We start from the raw sequence: 19358 nt of genomic DNA, 5'->3' as shown, positions 1-19358 counted from the left end.
CTCAATTCCGTCCTCCATCCTGCTGGATTCCGTGCCTCTCGCCACCCCTCGACCATGGACTCTGTCGTCGAACTCCAGCGCCAGACACATGAAGAGATAGAGCACCTGGAGCGAGCTCTTTACACCACGCTCTCGAAACCCCAGCTCACGCACCAGGTCCGTCTCCAGAACGAGCACAAGGCCATCCAGCTCCTCGACCGCATACATTCACGGGTCGTCACGCTCAACAACCATTACGAAGATGAAGGCACGAGAAAATCTGAGATTGAAAGTCTGTCCGCACCTGTGAGACAGGATGATCTCTCGGCATTCTACGCCCGGCTAGCAAAGATCCAGGAGCACCACGCGAAGTACCCAGATACCACTGTTGGTGGATTTGAGATGGAACTGGCAGTATTTCTGGATGAAGCCGAAGAGGTGGAAGACGAGGAGTTTGAACAGGATGACCGTGAGTGTTTCAGCACGGTTCCATTGGTATGATGTTGAAGCTTTCTACTCGAAGCCATTGCTCTGCTTTTCTCTGGCGAAGAGGGCTACGGAAAATATCTTGACCTGTACACGAACCACACCACCTACAACAACCTCAAACACATTGGCAAGCGACTGGCATATTTGCAGTATCTGGACATTCTTCTTGCTGCTCAGTCAGAACCTGTTCACGCTGAGCTTCTGAAAGAATGTCGTCTCCATCGTGATTATGAGCTGTAAGTCATCTATCTCCTTGATGTGCGCTACCACTAATGGAACTCATTGTGTTTTGCAGGTACATCCGTGCGCTTCATACATATCTCATCTCTTTCATGAAAAGATCGCAGCCGTTGGTCGACGTGGACTCACAAGAACGCGAAGCGGAGAGTCAGTTTGAGAAGGTATGGGAAAACGGGATGGAGGACTGGCAGGACTCGCGACAGGCGGCAGCAACTCATGGAAATGGAGAGGCGGGCATCTGGTGTGCAGCTTGTGAGTCGCTTTCCACAATACAGTCCTTTGTGTGCTCAATTTGGACCTCCGCGCAGGCCAGAAAATGTACTCAAAACAAACGGTGTACGACGCTCACCTGGGCTCGAAGAAGCACGTCAAGGCTGCTCAGAAACAAGCCACATCCGATGCACCTCCTGCCAATCCAAATGGTCCTGCGCCTGCGAATGGTGCAACCATAAGCGCAAACGGGGAGTCTTCAAAAGCCTCCGACAAGCATCGAACTGCCGCGCTCCTCACCCATCTTTGTACCCAAATGCTCCGTGCTCTCGCACCAGCTCTCAGTGAAACCAAGTCGAACGTTGAGCGCCGATTTTCCCTCACTGCTCGCGAACGCGAACAGGAGCTTCTCGAGCAAGCGAAGAAGCCCGCGCCAACCACGAAAACGCCGGCGAACGGCGAGAACGGGGAAGAGGAGGAAGAGGAAGAGGAGCGCATCTACAATCCCTTGAAGCTGCCGCTTGGATGGGACGGCAAGCCGATCCCATATTGGTTGTACAAGCTGCATGGATTGGGTGTAGAGTATCGTTGCGAGATTTGCTCAGATCACGTCTACATGGGCAGGAAGAACTTCGACAGGCATTTCCAGGTACATCTCACCATTTGGGGGTAGCAAGGAAGTCTGCTCACCAATGGACTTCAGGAGTCACGGCACGCCTTCGGCATGCGAGCCCTTGGGTTGCCTAATACGAAGCACTTCCACGAGATCACTCGTATTGAAGACGCCCTAGCCCGTATGTCCCATCTTCTCATCCATATCGCCTGCCATTAACATCCATGTAGTTGCGGAGAAGCTCAAGCGTGAAGGTCGCCATGAGATCTTCGAGCAGGAGACCATGGAAGAGCTTGAGGATGAAGAGGGCAATGTCTACAACCGCAAGACGTACGAGGATCTAAAGAAGCAAGGACTGATTTAATCCCCCATGTGTCTGCACCGTTTCCTTTCTATGATATGTATCTTCCAACCCACATACGGAGTGTGGCTGTTATGTGTAATATACATCCATATGACAAAGTCCAATTGTAGGCTATTGCTCGTCTGCTGGTTCTATAGTGGGTTTACTCGCTCGGACGGGTGGAGGTGGGGCAGGTCGACGTTGAGCTGTCGCTGGGACAATAGGCACAATGGGTGCCTGTAGTGCATGGTATAACTCCTCTTCCGAAGACGACGGTGATGAGGAAATGGGCGACTCGCTGTCCGAATCGAATGGATTCGTCTGCCCTGCATGTCCACCATTTTTGACGAGAGGTACGACGATTCCGTTTAGGTGATCTGAGGTCGCGTCAGAATGGCTAAGAGTACGCAGCTTTAGGGTAACCTACCGTCCCCGTCCCACCATGCGACCTCGTCCGTGCTAGGAGGGGGCACTGGTACACAGGTGAGCAATTTGCCTTGAACACAACCAGCACCCCGATCACTCACAATCCTGTTCATCGGAAGTAAAGGTAAGGGATGCTAGCTTCTCATCGAGTTTTTCTCCGGGAGCAGTGGTGGTGACGTTGTCCAGCAGCAGCGAGCGCAGCGCGTCCCGTTTCAAATGGTCGATTATGCGTACATCCGCTCGGAAGAGCGCGAACACTGCACAGCAGCGGCTAAGCATCTCTGTGGAACGGGCGGGAAAACATGGGACAACAGACCTGGTCGATGGTCAGACGTCTTGAGCTCCGCACGGGAGTACACTGCGAGGTCGAGATTTGGCCCTTTGAAGAGGATCCGGTCTATAGTGCACGGTTCCTCAAAAAAGCCGAGCAGGTCCCATGAAAAGTCGCTTCTTACCTGTCCAAGCTGGGATGCGCATCTTCTCGCTGGTATCATACTGGTCGGATTGCGGGTCGTACTTGTACGTCGGACGGAATAGCAAAGGGCCTTCTTGGTATCCGACGAAGACTTCACGGTCGTCCATGACACGTCTTAGCTGGGAAAAGCTCAATGTATGCTGGGAACGAGAATCAAAAACCTTACTAACCTGGTCTGCGGCGACAAGTGCGTCGAAGTCGTCGATTTGGGAGAATGCTCGGACGCGCTCGTTATCAAGATCGATACGATAGTTGGTGTCCGCTAACCAAACCACGTTTCTGCCCGTACTCGATCAGAGCCGTTGAAATGATCCAATATTATACACTCACTGATGGCTATCGATGGTCTTACCCTTGAGGAAGTGTAAACCATTCACAATCGTCCGATAGTCGGCATTGCGCTCCGCGAAGTTCGAATGACCCGCCGCAAGGTGGGCAGTCAAGAAGCAAAATGTGGTGTCATGGTACTCCAGACGTATACCAACCGCTCCCTTGTTCCCCGACATGCCTCGCAAGCCAGTCTGCAATGATCGTCAATGTTTGGCGGACTCTCATATCGCTCGTATAGCATACCTTGTGAGATGCTGCTTCCACGTTGCGGATGACTGCAGTCAGCTCTTTCTTCACAAGTACCAGGAGTGCTGTTCCGACCAGCTGTTTTGCGACTGTCAGCAGGATGGCTTCGAAGGGAGCCAAGTGCATACCTGGTGGCTCCGGAGAAGGATGTACTCGCTTCTCTTTTCCGGCCGCTTTTGTAGCGCATCCACAATTTTCGCTTCCCATACCCGCCTACTGCCCGTCAGTCATACTCATACCACAAGACCAGTGCCAGGACTAACCTCTTTTCAGGATCCGTCTGGATTATTTGTTGAGCTGTCAGTGGGACGATCTCCTGGAAGCCGATGGCAAAGATATCGGGACTATCTGCTGTGAGAGAAAGAACCGGCTCATAGATCGTTGACTTACTCGGGGGCATCTGCAGAGAAGTTAGACGACAAGCCTGCTAACAAAACGCTCGTACTCACTTGGCCTCGGGAACAACCAAGGTAATAATGATTCGGTGGACGGAGGCTGCATTTTTGTTAGCAATGCATGCCCAATATCGATGCCTATTGGCACTCACCCGTCCGTTGACGTTGTATGTACCAGCAAATATGCTGCATTGCTTGGTTGTCGAATACTCAGCCAGTCTGCACTAAGGTCAGTCCAAAGAAGAAGAAAGTAGCAAATGATCCATACCTGTTCTCCAGCGCCGCACTGACGGAGTCGTGTATAGGGTCGAAAATCGTCACTGGGTGTTGACTGCTCAGGTTGCCCTGCAGATCGGGATGTCTAAGCGACTTCCACAGAACGAAGGCGGCTTAACGACACACCACAAACATGTCGATGGCCACCTGCTTTCCCTTGTCTTGGAAGTTATTGATGTACGCGCGCGAGACGCTCTTCGTCGCATCAGACAGAAGGCCCCCAAGCGTCCGCTTTCCACTCCGGGTGAAGCTGGTGTTAAGCGCGCCAGTGCCTGCATAGATGCGGGACAGCGCGTCGCCGTTCTCCGCCCAGAGCTCGGCGTGGTTGGACCACAGCGTGGTCGCGTGGATCCACTCGCGGCGGACGTGCATCAAGTACTGCTCGAGGGACGTCCGGGAGAGGATATCTTGCACGAAGTTCGTGCGGTCGAGACTGGTCGAAGCACGCGTGAGCCGGTGTTCATTCCCCGATCGAAGAGGACGACGAACCAGTCGAGGCAGTTCGTGCGGAAGATCCCCTTCTGCTCCGTGATGATCTCGCCCGAGCCGGCATCGGCCATCGCGAACCCGAAGCGGTCGATGTTGTCCACAACCGATTCCAGGCGCCTGGCAAGGGGAAGTCGGCATCCTGTGGGCGAAAGGAAAGGACGGCGCGACAGACCTGATCTCCCGAAAGACGCTCTCGTGCCCGCCGTACTTGACCGCGGCGTGGAAGTCGAAGTTGGTGATGCCCACGGTGTCGCCGACGGAGTTGCGGGCGATCTGCATGTGGCGGGCGTACGCCGCGGTCAGCGTCGCTTCATTCTCCTTCTGGCCGAGCAGATTGATCGCGTGTACGGCGCCGTACTCCTCGACCAGCCCGTGGAAGTGTCGGTCAAAGGCGGGTTGTGAGGCTTGTGGTCGGGTGATCTGGATGCGCTGTCCGAATGTCTGCAGGCCTTGCTGTTCCCAGAACACTGACAAGAGGCGCGAGCACAAAAGCGGGGGCAGCAGCAGCAGCAGAGCAAGCGGAAGTGAACAACAGCGCATGCATTGACGATGGAAGGAGAAGACATACAAGGCACGCTACCTCGTACTTGTATGTAACTATAGCAATGTTGGTCCGTGCTGAATATCGTTTCCGTCTCGGATGGAAGTCAGCGCCCGACTCGAAAGCGTGCATCTGGCTGAGAAGTACCTCCACGAAGTTGGCGCAGTTGCCGTCGTCGTCGACCCCGCGGGTGTTGAACCGCGTCCCGGCGCGCTTCCACCCGAGTCGCGAGATGAGGGAGATCGTGGCGACAGTCGGCTGTCCGTTGGTGGGCGGTGCAGAGAGCGCGAGCGTGCTGACGCCGACGTATCCCTGAATGGCGAGTACCTACAGAAGAAAGTATGGTGAGGTGGTCGCCACGGGGAATATTCAATCTACAGGCGAACAACTCACAATGAACTGGCACTGGTCCAACTCCATTCTTTCAACTGCATCCAGACGCTCCCGGAAGTCGAGCAGGCTCCGCACGATGTACTCGTTCCATACGAACCGGTCGTCGTATGTCGCCGCATCCCACGGCTCGTTCCTCGACAGCCGACGCTGCAGCCGCGAAGAAAGGTCCCACTGCGGCTCCATCGCATAGTAGAACGTCCCCCCGGACATGATTTTGCGCAGCGGCTGGCAAGGGTGCTCTGGGGGTGGGGGCGCGCCTGGACCGGACGCATGCTCTCGCATATACGGGTCGCTCTGGTCGCCGTAGCCGGGGCTGGGGACGCCGTCAACCATGAGATCGTCCCAGGTGGAGGACGAGAGGCAGTAGAAGCCGACGTCGTGGATCTGCACCACCGTCTCCGCGGTCGCCGATGCGGGCCTCGTGTTCCCGACCTCGGTGGCGGACACGATAACCGCGAGGAACATGTCTGCATTGAAGGCGTTTGGCATGCGGGGTAGGAATGCGCATCGGGAGGAGCACGACGTACCGTTCGCCACGGAGATCAGTCCCAAACATCCCTTTACGATGCGAGTGGTGAGCTTGATGGCATTGGAGAGGTCCACCTCGGTCTTGGGGAGGAATTCGACGATGGCTTGTGAGGACGACCTGGGTGCAGCACGGAAGACGAGCACTCTTGCTGGGCAACCGCGCCTTTCATCCTGCGAGCTTGTGACCAGATAAAGAGTGCGGGGGTTTTCGCCCAGAAACAAATTCATAGCAGACGGAGGTCAAGGAGGGGGAAGAAGAGAGTTTGAGTGGCCGATTGCTGTGAGCCAGGCGTGAATATATGCGGATGGCTGCGGCTTTACGCCTCGTGCAAGTCGTCAAGGGTCGTTACAAGAATGCCGAGGGCTCCGAAATAGCTACCAGTCAGTTCATGGGAAGTAGTGGGAACCGTGTCACCTAGGAAGGATCGTGCTGGACGGACGGTAAAGCGCAAAGTGGGAGAGCAGAGGCAAGAGGCTGCTGCGCCCCCAGTGGTGGCGCAAGGTGGCGTCTCCTCATCGGACAGTGACCTTCACCGCGCAAGTGCGTCTTCCAAGACGTAGATCGAGAGGTCACAATGATATCTATCGAACACAGACCGCTGATATAGAGTGTTTGCCTTGAGACTAGTTAGGTACATCACCGACCCAATAATTTAGTCGAACTTCCTCCATCCGTCCCCGGCGACGGCAGCGGCGTTGGTGCTGCTCGCAGTCCTCCTCATCCCGACCCTCCTGCCTCCCATCGAAGCCTCCCTGCTGGCGTCGTCCACCAAAACTCCCGATCGTTTTGGTGGAGGGCTCAGAGAGAACGCCGACGGCGAGCTGGGCCGGTAGATCTCCCCCGAGACTCTCGGCATAAGGTTGGGCGAAGGCGGCGCTGAAGCCGTGGGCGAGCGGGGCGCAATGAGCCCTTCGGTCGTGTCGCGTCTGCGCGGGCGCGGGCGGAGGCGAGGAATGTACTCCAAGGGGAGCGTGTCGTACAGCGCCTTGAATAAAGAAATACGGTTTCCTGTCGCCACCGGCTTGGTGGGAGAGGATGGTTCGCCGGCTGCTAATGCCACACGGGTCAGGACAGGCATACGAGAGCAAGCACAAGGGCACTCACAGGCCTTGATGGGGAGCGCATTGTCGTTTGCGCTGAGGCTCAGGAAGAGGAATAACGGAGCAAGCCACACGCATACCCCGAAGAACGTCGCGATATCGCCGAAGTTCGGCACGGCGTGCGGCAGAGGAGAACCACGGTAATGGCGGTTGGCACGGTGTCTTGCTTCTTGTGTGAGACGAGCGAAGTAGAAGAACCACAGGAAGTGGTCCGCGACGACGAGAACACACGACCCAAGGAAGCTCGGTGATGTTAGAGAGATGAAAGGCCAGCTTGAGGTGAAGTTCTGCAAATACACGACATGGCAGAAAACGGAGAAGAGGATATGCTTGAGGGGAGGGCATCATAGAAATACAGGAGGAAGTGGACTAGTATGATGGCCTATAGTCGCTTGAGCGACGCAGCGATACCACAACTAGACAGGACTCACGTATATGCTCCTCTGACCAACTACTTTTGCGAGACGAGAGTGCTCCTCAATTACTTCTGAGATCCATAGAAGACCGCTAGCTGAAGTATAATCAACATGGAGAGACGCGACGGCTACATGGGCCCTGCAGCTCACCCAGGGACAGAGTTATGAAAACAAAGGCGGAAGCAGCCCCGGCGTAGCTGATAGAAGGCCCAGTGAGCAAACTTTGGTACCAGAATATGATGCAACGCACCTGAGTAAATGAAGTAGTGTCATGAGTGAAGCAAGCCAGCACTTGGAGTGATGTGGGAAAGGCGATTATCAAATATCACGGAATGAGCATGCCAACTTTGCTAGGATGAAGCGGAAGGCAGGTGGCAACCGGATGAGAATAAGGTCGTGTGCACAGTGTGGCACTCCAGTCTGGGCAGTCACTACTAGCATGACCCCAGAGTTGAGAAATGGGAGCGCCCGCAAGATCAAACCATGAGAGTCTCGACCATCTCTGTTGCGATAGTCTTCGGATTTCGTACACATATTGTTAGTGTCATAAGAAATCAGTGTGCAAAGTTTCAAAGGAAACTGGTACGTATTGCGCCCCCAGTGGACGAACCGGCCGCGGACCCTAGAGTTGAGAAATTTCGCCGAGGCTTAGTCACGGTGCGGGTCACGCAGCCGACATCAACTCCGCTCGGCTAGGCTGTCAGACACGTCCAGGGATGACAGCATCCTCCCCAACGACAACGTCGGAGACTGAAATTCACTCACGTTCTGTGGCCGAAGTCACGCTTGAACTGACCCAAAGTGCGTTTTCGCCTCCCTCCCACAGATATCGTGCCGGAGAATTCGAATTGGGGCAGCCACGCTTCATCCAATACCCCTCACGCAGCTTCAACCTAAGCGCTGGTCATGGGATCGTAGCCGACGGGTATCAAATCTTCGACTTTTCTCATTTGAGAGATGTTTGCGAAAGATCGTGCTTGTTTCTGCACGGAACGACGTCGTTCTTTTTGAAAACGAAAGTGAGAACATGTTCCTACCAGCGTGTGAATTTTCAACATTATCGGACGAGGGACGGGACCGCCAGACCAGATTTCTCAACACTGGGGGCATTTCTCATCACTGGGGTCGGACTAGTAGTCAAGCTTCAAGCTTCAAGGACAAGTGACACGGCCACTCTGACGCGTGAGAAATTACTGCACGCCGGCCCTCGAGGCGCCTATCTACGTCATCAGCAAAGTAGGTGCAGAAACGATAGCGTATGATCGTGCACTGCACGAAACCGGGGAAACAAGGATCGGGGGGCGATCAATGCTGGCCAAGGTCTGTCAGTGTCGATCGTTGCTGTCTGCATTGGTCTGCTGCTGGTAAAACCTGACCAAGAATCGTCTTCTGAGATCAGTCATGGCCAATACCTGCTGGCGGGTTGATCTGGCCCGGCCGTTGACAGGCGCAGAGTTGATCGGCACCGGTCGGAGCGCCAGCGGCAAATGGCCTGTGCCAGTCATTTGTGAGCTTGTAATAGATCATATCCCAAGGGGATTTAGATCGTTTACCAAGCACTGAATGATCATGGATGGACGAGAACAGACCAATACAGTCCGGTAATCAAACCTTGGATACAGCCAGTTCGAAATATCACAGATTCAGCTTTATAAACAAATGATATATTGAATAATCAAAGCGACAAGCTCGTATATGACATGAGGAGATACGAAAATAGACATCAGCATAGCAGAAAGCATGAAATGAAGACGAGGATCCTGCCATGCCCTGGCCTGTGCCAGGAGGAGCAACAGGTGGGAAGCCGATGGTCGACCTTGGAGACAACGAACGTGCCCCCGAGCGGGACCGTGTGCACGTTCGCGGTTATGCGCCTCCGCCCGCCGACGAGGTAGTACTCGCGGAAGACGGTGGGGAGCGCGCAGCCGCAGCCCACTGGCACGAGGCCACACCCCTGGGACGGACGCAGCCGTAGAGCACGTACACGCGCCAGGCTTGCGCGCATCGCGCGGGGGTCTGTGCGTGCGTGCGTGCGTGCGGGGATGACAAGGGAGGAGCGAGGTGGGGAGAAGAAGAGGCGAGACGGCGGAGGAGGAAGGGAAGAGTCGGGGCACCCACGGGGTCAGCAAAGGAGAGCGGACGGAGGAAAACACGCCGCCTCACCAGTTGTCTTTGATTCCAGTGCACGTCCACTCAATGTCAATGTTTGGGTCTGTCGGGCCCGCCGCGCGCGAGTGCGCGTCGTCCGGCTCATGCTCTTTGTCGTCCTCGCTCGATACTGCGTCGATGGGCTTGTCGAAGTCCATATCGAGCCCGTTCTGGACCTGCTGACGCACGCGGTCGATATGCGTTGCTCCGTCTTGTGCTTCACCCATCTCGTGGTCGTAGTCGTCCGCTTCAACGTCCAGGTCCGCGCTTTCGTCTTCGTCGCACTCTGCTGCCCTCTCGGCCAAGAATCCCGCCACCCGCGCCGAACCGTGATGGAGGTAACTGTCTGTCGAAGGGAGTAAAGAGGTGGGTTGGAGAGAGAGGCGAAGACCCGCGGGAAACTTTCGGGGACCTGCTGTATAGCAGCTCAAATAAGGTTTGACACGGACGAGCACATACGTCATAAGCCGCGACAGCCAAAGGTTTCAAAGACACGCATGGCATGTGTCTCGGACAAGGACCTCGCCATTGAAATATTGAAGCGTTGGGTCACTCGGACTAAGACAGTCAACAGTAATATTGGGGGCTCAGTGAACATGACTAAAACATACGAGTGGGACAAATATACCGCGGCCCAGTGACCAGACGGGCACCTCGTACGGAATTCTCACAACCCCGCCATGCCCTCACGCTTCATAACAACGCCCACACTACAGCCCTGCAAGTGCCGATGCGAATTTACGGTCAGGAAACGGTCGGTTCTGGTCAATGTACAGAATGCAAATGATCAACTGCGATCTAGCCTTGATCTTGGCACGGTACTGATTAGATCGCGACTGGTCGAGGGTCGGTCGTAATAGCCTTGTGCAGACAGAAACGATCTCTGGAGACGAAAACGATCCGCAGGCGCTGAGCCGACGGTTCTCGACCGGCTGCCGATCGGTTTCCGTCGGCACCGATCAGCTTTGTCGGATTTTCCCCGGTTTCGTGATGCACTGGGGCATTTGTAGTGTACGATAGTTAAGACTGGGGTCATGCACAAACAGCTATCTCACGTAATGGACGCCCGACATAGTATGCGCGCTCGGGCGCGAGTTCGCAGAGGATTGAAGGCGCTACTCATTGCAAATCTATCAGAGAATGTTGTGTCCATATAACACCTGGAATTTTTCCTAGAAGTTATAGATCTATTGTATCCGCATGATTCTCAGGAAGCACATTTTTCGATTTGGGAGGAGGCGAGTCTCTGATACACTCGGAGTGAGCTGGCGGCAAGCATAAGCGCCATAATTCTTCGAAATTGCGAGGAAAATATTCAGGGCTTACAGAGCAACACAACAGAAAGATGGAGCCGTATAGCACACCTTTTGAACTCCTGTCATGGCCCCATCTACGAAAAGAGCTCTTATTGCTAGACAGAACCTGGGATAACACCTTAAGAAGAAGAGAAAAACAAGCACTGAACGGGAGAATATTGTAAGTGCGCATCTGTGGGCTTTCATCTGCATAAAGCTGATATTAGAATCAGCCCCCCATTCCTCCGGCGCCTGTTATATGCAGTTAGCTTCGCGTGTATTGAACGAGCAGGTGCACGAGACAGAAGACTGTGCGCGGCACCCCCTCACAGAGACCTTCCAGTCTAACACATCGCCCGAAGAAGACATGTCGGGATCGCGTGGGCCGGTAGTCTCAACGCACATTCCTCCCGTTCACTCTTCCCCCAAATCCCGAGTGAAGCGACCACCGACCCGCGTTGACGCACTTGCGGCTCCGCCAGGTTTTGGGCATGGAATGTCGAGACTCGAGGGTGTTCAAATGTAATAATCATGATAATTCTGCTCTGTTATCCTCCCTCGGAGCGCTCGGGCGAGCATTTAACTCGAATGACAAATCTACAGACGCCTTCCGCAGCTGATAGCTGTTTGTGCATGACCCCAGTCTTAGTGCTAGCGAAGACAATAGAAGATAGATTAGTATCCAAAGAATGCAGTATCTCGTATTGTACGGCTGTCTGCTTCTTCCGCTATCAAATGATGATCGATTCTCGCGGGCAGGGCTATCAAGTCTGAGTGCGCGCGCGACCGTATACATATCATCGGAGTTGGTCGGGCAATCATTTCGGAAACAGCTGTAGGGCTCGGCCCTTCAGGCCTTCAGGGCGTTATCACACCACTTCCCCAGGCGCGCACACGCACCTCATATGGGCGCCCACCCGTGCTCGTCGTCCCCGCCGTCCCTTCCATAGGTGTACTAGTTTATTATTAGAGATGAAATATATTTAATGTATTCTACTACAACATGGAGGTAGCGCGGCACGGCGGTTGGAAGTGGAAGAGGGCGACGCGGGCGGAGGCGCGCGAGGCGCGCGCAGCATGTAGAAAGATGGCGTGGAGGCGGCGAGGCAGAGAGCTGGGACGAGGCAGAGGGCGGCGTGGACGCGAAGGAGCGCGAGGCGGAGGGCCGGGACGGGGTGAACGAGGCGGAGGGCGAGGCGGGCGATGATGGGCGACACAGAGGGCAGGGACGCGGAGGCGGAGGAGGTGGACACGGCGGCGGAGGGCGACGCGGAGGGCTCGTAGGAGGAGGTGGAGGGCTCGTAGGAGGAGGTGGAGGGCTCGTAGGAGGAGGTGGAGGGCTCGTAGGAGGAGGTGGAGGGCTCGTAGGAGGAGGTGGAGGGCTCGTAGGAGGAGGTGGAGGGCTCGTAGGAGGAGGTGGAGGGCTCGTAGGAGGAGGTGGAGGGCCAGGACGAGGAGGAGAAGATGGGTGACGCGGATGGTGGTGGGCGACGTGGGCGACGCGGAGGGCTCGCGGGAGGAGGCGGAGGGCCGCAACGCGGGCGGAGGAGGAGGGTGAAGCGGGCGCCGGGCAAAGGAGGGTGATGCGGAAGCGGAGGACGAGTAGGACGAGGACGGCGAAGTGGGTGGAGGACACGGAGGTGGAGGAGGGCCGGGACGTGGCGGAGGAGGGTGACGCGATGCGGGCGACGCAGGGGCGGATGCCAGGGGCGGGCGACACGGGCGGAGGAGAGCGGCGCGGAGGAGAAGGACGTCAGTGCGGACGTCCTCGGCCTGTCGTAGGCAGGGGGCATGAGTGGGTATCGGGAGTGCAAGAGGACGGAGCGGAGGACTCACCAAAAACAAGTGCCGCGGTACATCGCCGCGGCCCCCATATTCCGATCTCCATACTGAGGACGTCCCTATGGACGTCCTCATGTGGTGTTTTTGTTGTGAGTGCGGTCGGGAAGGTGGGTATAGGGCGGGATCGAGGTTGAGGATGAGGTCGAGGTTGAGGATGAGGTCGAGGTTGAGGATGAGGTCGAGGTTGAGGATGAGGTCGAGGTTGAGGATGAGGTCGAGGTTGAGGATGAGGTCGAGGTTTAGGATGAGGTCGAGGGAGGTCGGAGGAGGGAGGTCGGTGTCACCTGGTGACACCGGAGTCCAATAGCAGACGACAGTCGACCATATGGTCGCTATCGTCTGCCTGGGCAGAGCGGGGAGACTGGGGGCGGCGAGGGTGGAGAGGAGGTGGAGGAGGAGAGCAAGGACGGCGAAGGGGACGCGTGGCGTGCATCACAGCCACGCGTTGATGCGCGCCATGCGTCCTTGCCGCCCGCCAAGGCGCATCTCAACGGGCGCGAATCACGGATCAACGGCTGCATCTGTAGCTGCCGATAGGCTATGGCAACAGATGCTCCTGACGATTCACTGCTGCTCGAGCTTCTTCGCGACGCAGGACGTGCACCGGGCGCGGCTCGTGCTCTAGAGCAACGGCGACCTCGGCGCGAACCCGAGCCTGCAGAAGTGGGTGGCGCGCTTCCCAGGTGCGTTCACGCTGCGGGTCGTGGACTACGCCAGCCTCGCGCGGGGGACGCCACTGGAGGGGAGCCCGCTGCTGGACGTGTCGGATGCAAAGGCGTGGATCGACGGGGACCTGGTGCGCCTGCTCGTGATCTGGGCGTACGGGGGCGTGTGGGTGGACATGGACTCGCTGCTCACGCGCGACCTCGCGCCGCTGCTCGAGTACGAGTTCGTCACGCAGTGGGACCGCTACGGTGCGTCTCCCTTCTGTCGTTCTTCTCGTGCGTGTGGACCGAGTTCCACGTTCTCCCCCCGCAGACAAGAAGTACGTGCCGATGAACGGCGCACTCATGCACTTCCACAAGCACTCGCCCTACCTCTGCGAGGCCTTCCACGTGATGACGACCTCCGCGCCCCCGCGCAAGGGCACGACCGACTGGAGCGCGACGCTCTACCTCAAGCTCCGCCACCGGCTCCTCCACGGAGGGATCCCGCCGTTCCAGGTGCTCCCCTTCTGCTTCACCGACGCGCGCTCCTGCCAGCTCGACGACCGCCTGCCCGACCCGTTCGTGGCCAACCCGGCCGACGGCCGGTGGGCGATGGGCTTCGGGCGTGAGGACGGCGGCGTGGACAACGTGCTGAAGAAGGTGTTCTCGGTGCATCTGCACAACCAGTGGGAGAAGCCATCCTCGAAGGGCGGGTGAGTCGAGATGTTGCTACTAGGGGTTTACCGGTAGTGCAAAGCGTGACAGAAGTGCAAAATCGCGATCGTGCCCGTCCCTCCTGTACAAGAAATATTGGAAAATTCAGAGTACTCTTTTAAGACACATTGAAGAACATGTGCCAAGTTTCAGAGGGAGGGGATGAGAAAGCGTCAGGGAACGGAGAAAGTGTGCACTTCTGCCCGCCTCAAAACCGGTGTGGATGCGCGCGTTCATCCAGATCTTGGGCGATCCTCATGGAACTGTGGGATACTCATGATACATAGCCCCCGAGTGTAACTGTACGCTCCCGAGGTCAACGCCCAAAGATTACAGCGTCCACAGCGTCCAGACGTTCTGAGCGTGACTATCCGCCATGAGCGCTCGGTCGGCTCAGGCTGGCGGCGTGAGTTTTGCATCACTCTGCGTGCGCGTACAGGGCGCTTCGTCATTGCCGGCGTGACGTTTCGTGACAACGGCCTTTGCACAACTGTGCTCCTCTCGCTCTCCTGTACTTCTCCTCTGTTCGCTCTGAAAAAAAATGAACAAGGTACCTTCCATTATTTAAAAACTATGTACCAAATCCGAGAGGGATCGAGAGCGGGACGGACAAGATACAGCTTCTGCAAAATAAGTTTTGCACATCCGGTAAACCCCTAGTACTGAGAAGATACGACGTGGAGCTGGAGAAGGAGGAGTACGGTTGAAGATGTCGCATTTTTGATCCGGAGTCTCATCGTCTGCCACCCGCTTACTCCCTGTTCCGCTGCGACGGCGTCGCGTATAACCGAGCCGTTCGACACTCCTTTGTACGAGCGCCCCTGCACGGGGTGGGTGGGCGTAGTACTACTTGTACGTCCACCGACTAGGCCTGGGCAGAGTCTCTGCTGGTTTCGTGAACTTCGTATGTTCCGTACGAAATCGTTTCTCGGTGTAGTCTCAAGGCATGTACGTCGCTTGCACGCCGCACATTATCGTTGTAAACATGGGTATTTAAATACATACTCCGCGGTCCTGACGTTCCGACTCTTTCTGAAAAATCCGTGCCATTCGTTTAGCATTACGCGTCTGTCCGCCTTGAACGTTTGTACCTTGCCCCGTCCCGAGTTCGCCAACATCCCACTGCAGCATGTGGCATAAGCCGGTCGACCGGGAAAGTGATACGCATTGACTTCCAAGCTTCGTACAGCTATAGTACATCCATCATGAAAAGAGTGCAGGATCAAGGATCAGCAATCGGTCACTACCGTCGCTGTGCGGCACTCCACGGGCTTCACTTGTTCGTCATGTGCGTCGCTGCAGTCTCCTGGATGGCGGGGTAAAACCGCGCCTTGTGTGCAAAACCGTAGCCGCCATAAAGCACCGCGAGCTCTTCCCAGTAATTTACCGCCTTCTGGGTCGTGTGATGCGGGTCCTGCTCAGCCTGCCATGCGGAATCGTCAGTCTCCTCGTTCTCCCAACCAAGCCGCTCGGGAAAACGAACCTGAGCAGCGCAGCGCCGCTCGGCTTTGAGTACAGCGATGTGATCCCGTACATCTTTCACGAGCTACGAGCATAGATCCTCAGCGGCAGTTTTCACAGGCAGGTAGAAAAGACGGGTGCAGACCTCAGACCCCGGTTGGACGAACACCAGGTTGAAGAGCTCCTTGTGTTGCTCGAGCGTGCTGCACACCTTCCTCGTGCCCTCCGTGACATCGGCCATGGAATCTCGTAGGCGTTCGGTCTGTTGTTTAGCAGTGAGCGCGAGCCGGAGGCGCGCACGGGGGTCTTCAGGCTCCTCAAGGACTACTGTGAAGTGAAATTGCGGCACAGTCGACGTCATCAAATGCGCAAGCGGTTAGGTCGAGAGGAGACGGACCGTCGCTAGACACTGGGTCATGCTGGCGCTCGCTGCCGAAGAGAACACCGATGAGCGAAGACACGCTGCTGATGTAGCTGCTGAAGGGAGCACCGATGAGCGACGACAAGCTGCCGATGTAGCTGCTGTAAGTGCGATTCACAAAGCGCTTGAACTACAACTCACATGTCGCGGGTGCTTTCCGTGGGCAAAGCATGATGCGGGCTCTCGACGACAGCCTTCACGAGTGCATTGATATCTAGATTAAGGGCATCGTCGACGGTGTGTTGCAAATTGTTCAGACAGGTCTGGAAGGACTTCGTGATGACATCTACTTCGATGGGAAAGTCGATGGCGCCATAAGTCGTTTCAAGTTTCTGAGGGCAAGGCGATGAGAGATGTATGCGCCAATGGAGGAAGGAGAGAGACGTACGTTAACTTGGTTCTCCAGCCAAGCGGGTGAGCGAGGGCAGACGCGCTATCAATGTGGACTTTCGAGTAGACTGTGAGGAACTTGTGAGACCCCACCCGAGAACAGGGATGACATCGTACCCCTCAGGAACACATGGAGGGTGACCGCAACGTCGTCTGAGCGGGAAATCAAATTGGCCCACGCCTGTGTGTGTACGTTAGTGTCCACGGGAAACATGCTCAGGAGACTGAAATTAGCGCACATCCCAGGCTTTCATCCACTGTTTCATGTGCTCTTGACCAGGAAGGATGGATTCGATGCGGCCGACCTTCATCCTGACGCCGATAAGGATGGTGCTCAACTGAAGAGTCTCGTCCTCGAGCCGCTTGATGTGTTCAGCAATGTGGGCGGTCATATTGTGGTCGGTGTAGAGAGCGGAAGGGGTGGGACTTGCAACGGAGAGGGGTGCCGGCGAGAGAGGCCATGTGATATACTAGCAGGTCGCGAGCGCGCGCCACCCCGGCTTCGAGTCACGCCGGGACATGCCTCTTCGGCTTTTCCTTTCGATACATTGACCCTTCATGCTCCGTAAGATCGAGCCGGAGGGGCGGGCCAGCCGAGGAGCGACTAAATCGGGTTTCGTGGACAGGTCGCAGTGGCGGTGGCGTGGGGGCGCTGGGAGCGTGCGCAGCTTGACTGTGAGGGCTAAACGTAAACATGTATTGTTGAAGGTGATTTATCTACGACATGCACTATAAATGCTCGACACACTGATAAGCACCGCATCCCCGAACTCGCGCTTCATCAAGCTGTGGTGCGAGATCCGCCGCCAGCGCTCCTTGTCGGGGTTGAGTTCCATCCAGCAGGCGGCCTCCTGACCGACGCTAGGGATGTTAAGGAGATGGAGAACAGCACCCACGTCATCGGCACCAAGAGGCATCTCAGCCTCAGACGACTGAGGGCTGTCGTCAATCCGTGCAGGGGTTGGCAACACCGCAGCTGATAGGTGATCGGTAGTGGGAGGATTCGGGGACGAAGAGCGAGGGGTGTTGGAGGCGAGCAGGTTGTTCTTGGCAATGGCGGATACCGTGAGCATGTTGCCTGTCGAATGAGTGCCTTCTGACGGCCATCCAGTAGCGAGACAAATCGCCGAGAGCCTCAAGGAACGGCCTGCGGTATTGCGCGAAGTTGTGTTCCTCAATGGGACCGCCGTGGAAAACATAGGTGTAGTTAAGGAATTGCTAACAGACAGGATGAGAATGAGCTTTGAGCAGTAGAGCATGCAACTTACCTCAAGGTACTCCAGAGCTACTGGCGAGCTTGTTGGTTGACGAAGCGACTCTAGAAGATGGTAGAACACGTGGGACCATAACCTGATGATTAGGTTGTACTTCTGCGGGATGTTCTTGAGTGAGGCGGGCACCGTGGGCGCAAGCGTGAGAGCGAGCATCTCGCGGATGCATTCCACGAGTCTGACGAGCAGCATAAGCCTAATGATACCCCAAACCGAGACACAGATAGGGTTACTTACTGCTGGTGCTCCGGTACGAGCTTTCGCCACCGCTCAGACTCGCCCTCATTGGTGGCCGCCGTACTTGCGAGAGCGTTGTTGCTCGCGCGTCCCTTGATCGATACCCCCCGCGATCCACGCTCACCATCCTCTGCCCTATCCCGATCCTTGTCACTACCCAACAGCTTGGTGTCCAACCCACTGATCATTCGGCACAGCTCCTTCAGTTTCCGAGAGAAGGTGTTCGCGCTAGAGGCGCTGTCCTCGGACCTCCGGCCTGCGGGATTTGAGGAGTCGAAAAGAGCGGATGATGCGGAAGTAGAGTCGGTGGTAGAGGAGAGGGTGAAGTTGGAGGAGATGGATGAATGGGTATACAAAGCCGAAGAGGTTGGGGACGCGGGACCCAGTCTCCGGAAGACTTGGGTGTAGGTGTTGGGCGACCGCTCGGCAATGGGGCGACAGTGGCATTATGTCGGTTCTGCACGGAGCACTGGACCGCATCGTGCTTGCGATGATCGAAAATCTGTCGGCGTTCGACGAGGTTGCGGGCGCCCTGAGAGGACTGGTGCATGAGGGAGACTCGTGGTGAATGAGAACTGGAGGCGGCATCGGACATTGCGTCGGGCTTGGCGGTGACATGGGGGCAGTCTTGCAGACCATGTCAGTGTTGGGATCATAGAGCTTACCAGGACTGCCAACGGCAGCAGGGCGCGCGTGCGGGGGCGTCTGCAGGACGATTGGTAGGGTAGACCGGGGCAGGGTCGGGTATTTGTGGGGCGGCGCGCGCTGTCTAGGAGAGCTTGCGGAGGGCCCGAAGGACAGGGAGAGGCGGTCGGTGGCGTCAATGTACGCGTCGAGGTGGGGGAGCGCGTCGGGGTGGGAGAGAAGATGACCTAGCTTGCCGCTTTACGGCCGAGTTTGAGGTGGATGTGCACATGCGCTCCCGGGAGTACGCCATGCAGCGCGGGAAAAAGTGGGTGGCCGTCTCCGCGCCTGTCGGTCTCCGCGCGACGGATCCGACAGAGGTGTGCATAAAGCGGAGCGTGGCCAGCGCAGAGTCGAATGAGGAGGTGGGGCTGCCTGCGCGACAACCAAGCGATGGGGTCCATGGAGGATTTTGACGGCAGGACGGGGTCGACGGTCTTCATGCGCGCTGCGAGGCGGGCCTTTCCAATGCCGAAGACTTCAGCTGGAGAGCGGCAGCGTGGGCAGGGCAGGGCGGGGCGGAGGGCAGATGCGGGGAGTGGCCACGTGGCTTGAGGGGCGAGGTGTGGGGTGCCCGCGCGCCGGTCTTCGGCTTGCGGCGGGGGCACTCGGGAGAGTACGCGGGGTGTGCGTTGGCGCACACCGCGCACTTCGCGACGTGGGTGGTGGGACCCGGCAGCTTGGCGTTCAGTTTGGGAGCGGACCACGGTGTGTAGCAGGCGCCGTCGCGCACCACCACGTGATGTGCAGCGCGAGTC

The 19358-nt window shown here is 56.8% G+C and overlaps 6 protein-coding genes across 6 annotated transcripts; 2 read left to right on the top strand and 4 right to left on the bottom strand.

The window, feature by feature from the left end:
- Positions 1 to 54: 54 nt before the first annotated feature.
- On the top strand, positions 55 to 1895 carry BXZ73DRAFT_87653 (RNA splicing factor PRP9; the record flags this gene model as incomplete). The annotated part of the gene is made up of 6 exons (XM_048024663.1): positions 55 to 448; positions 503 to 704; positions 764 to 960; positions 1017 to 1567; positions 1622 to 1712; positions 1762 to 1895. 6 exons carry the CDS (start codon positions 55 to 57, stop codon positions 1893 to 1895), a joined length of 1569 nt encoding a protein of 522 aa, XP_047882122.1.
- Positions 1896 to 2006: 111 nt separating this feature from the next.
- On the bottom strand, positions 2007 to 6201 carry BXZ73DRAFT_87652 (inositol polyphosphate phosphatase; the record flags this gene model as incomplete). Its single annotated transcript, XM_048024662.1, has 20 exons — positions 2007 to 2251; positions 2302 to 2346; positions 2402 to 2557; positions 2617 to 2697; positions 2756 to 2894; positions 2946 to 3054; positions 3106 to 3296; positions 3349 to 3429; positions 3480 to 3564; positions 3615 to 3699; positions 3801 to 3846; positions 3899 to 3965; positions 4015 to 4091; positions 4149 to 4455; positions 4512 to 4628; positions 4684 to 4978; positions 5080 to 5146; positions 5200 to 5379; positions 5446 to 5912; positions 5973 to 6201. 20 exons carry the CDS (start codon positions 6199 to 6201, stop codon positions 2007 to 2009), a joined length of 3069 nt encoding a protein of 1022 aa, XP_047882121.1.
- Positions 6202 to 6626: 425 nt separating this feature from the next.
- Positions 6627 to 7763, bottom strand: BXZ73DRAFT_97345 (DUF396-domain-containing protein; the record flags this gene model as incomplete). Its single annotated transcript, XM_048027335.1, has 6 exons — positions 6627 to 7021; positions 7079 to 7317; positions 7374 to 7456; positions 7506 to 7585; positions 7641 to 7687; positions 7741 to 7763. 6 exons carry the CDS (start codon positions 7761 to 7763, stop codon positions 6627 to 6629), a joined length of 867 nt encoding a protein of 288 aa, XP_047882120.1.
- A 1886-nt stretch (positions 7764 to 9649) lies between these two features.
- Positions 9650 to 13234, bottom strand: BXZ73DRAFT_97344 (uncharacterized protein; the record flags this gene model as incomplete). The annotated part of the gene is made up of 5 exons (XM_048027334.1): positions 9650 to 9984; positions 11955 to 12357; positions 12698 to 12706; positions 12770 to 13136; positions 13212 to 13234. The coding sequence occupies 5 exons, from the start codon at positions 13232 to 13234 to the stop codon at positions 9650 to 9652; spliced, it is 1137 nt and encodes a 378-aa protein (XP_047882119.1).
- A 91-nt stretch (positions 13235 to 13325) lies between these two features.
- BXZ73DRAFT_97343 (uncharacterized protein) lies at positions 13326 to 14139 on the top strand (the record flags this gene model as incomplete). The annotated part of the gene is made up of 3 exons (XM_048027333.1): positions 13326 to 13373; positions 13437 to 13689; positions 13754 to 14139. The coding sequence occupies 3 exons, from the start codon at positions 13326 to 13328 to the stop codon at positions 14137 to 14139; spliced, it is 687 nt and encodes a 228-aa protein (XP_047882118.1).
- A 1270-nt stretch (positions 14140 to 15409) lies between these two features.
- On the bottom strand, positions 15410 to 18511 carry BXZ73DRAFT_74284 (uncharacterized protein; the record flags this gene model as incomplete). Its single annotated transcript, XM_048022004.1, has 12 exons — positions 15410 to 15559; positions 15620 to 15682; positions 15743 to 15924; positions 15995 to 16119; positions 16160 to 16350; positions 16648 to 16834; positions 16880 to 17090; positions 17157 to 17384; positions 17473 to 17626; positions 17677 to 17875; positions 17917 to 18172; positions 18271 to 18511. The coding sequence occupies 12 exons, from the start codon at positions 18509 to 18511 to the stop codon at positions 15410 to 15412; spliced, it is 2187 nt and encodes a 728-aa protein (XP_047882117.1).
- Positions 18512 to 19358: the final 847 nt, after the last annotated feature.

This window comes from Epithele typhae (assembly GCF_022376455.1).
Source record: "Epithele typhae strain CBS 203.58 chromosome Unknown BXZ73scaffold_4, whole genome shotgun sequence".
NCBI classification, from domain to species: domain Eukaryota; kingdom Fungi; phylum Basidiomycota; class Agaricomycetes; order Polyporales; family Epitheliaceae; genus Epithele; species Epithele typhae.
This window is presented reverse-complemented; position numbering and strand designations above follow the sequence as displayed.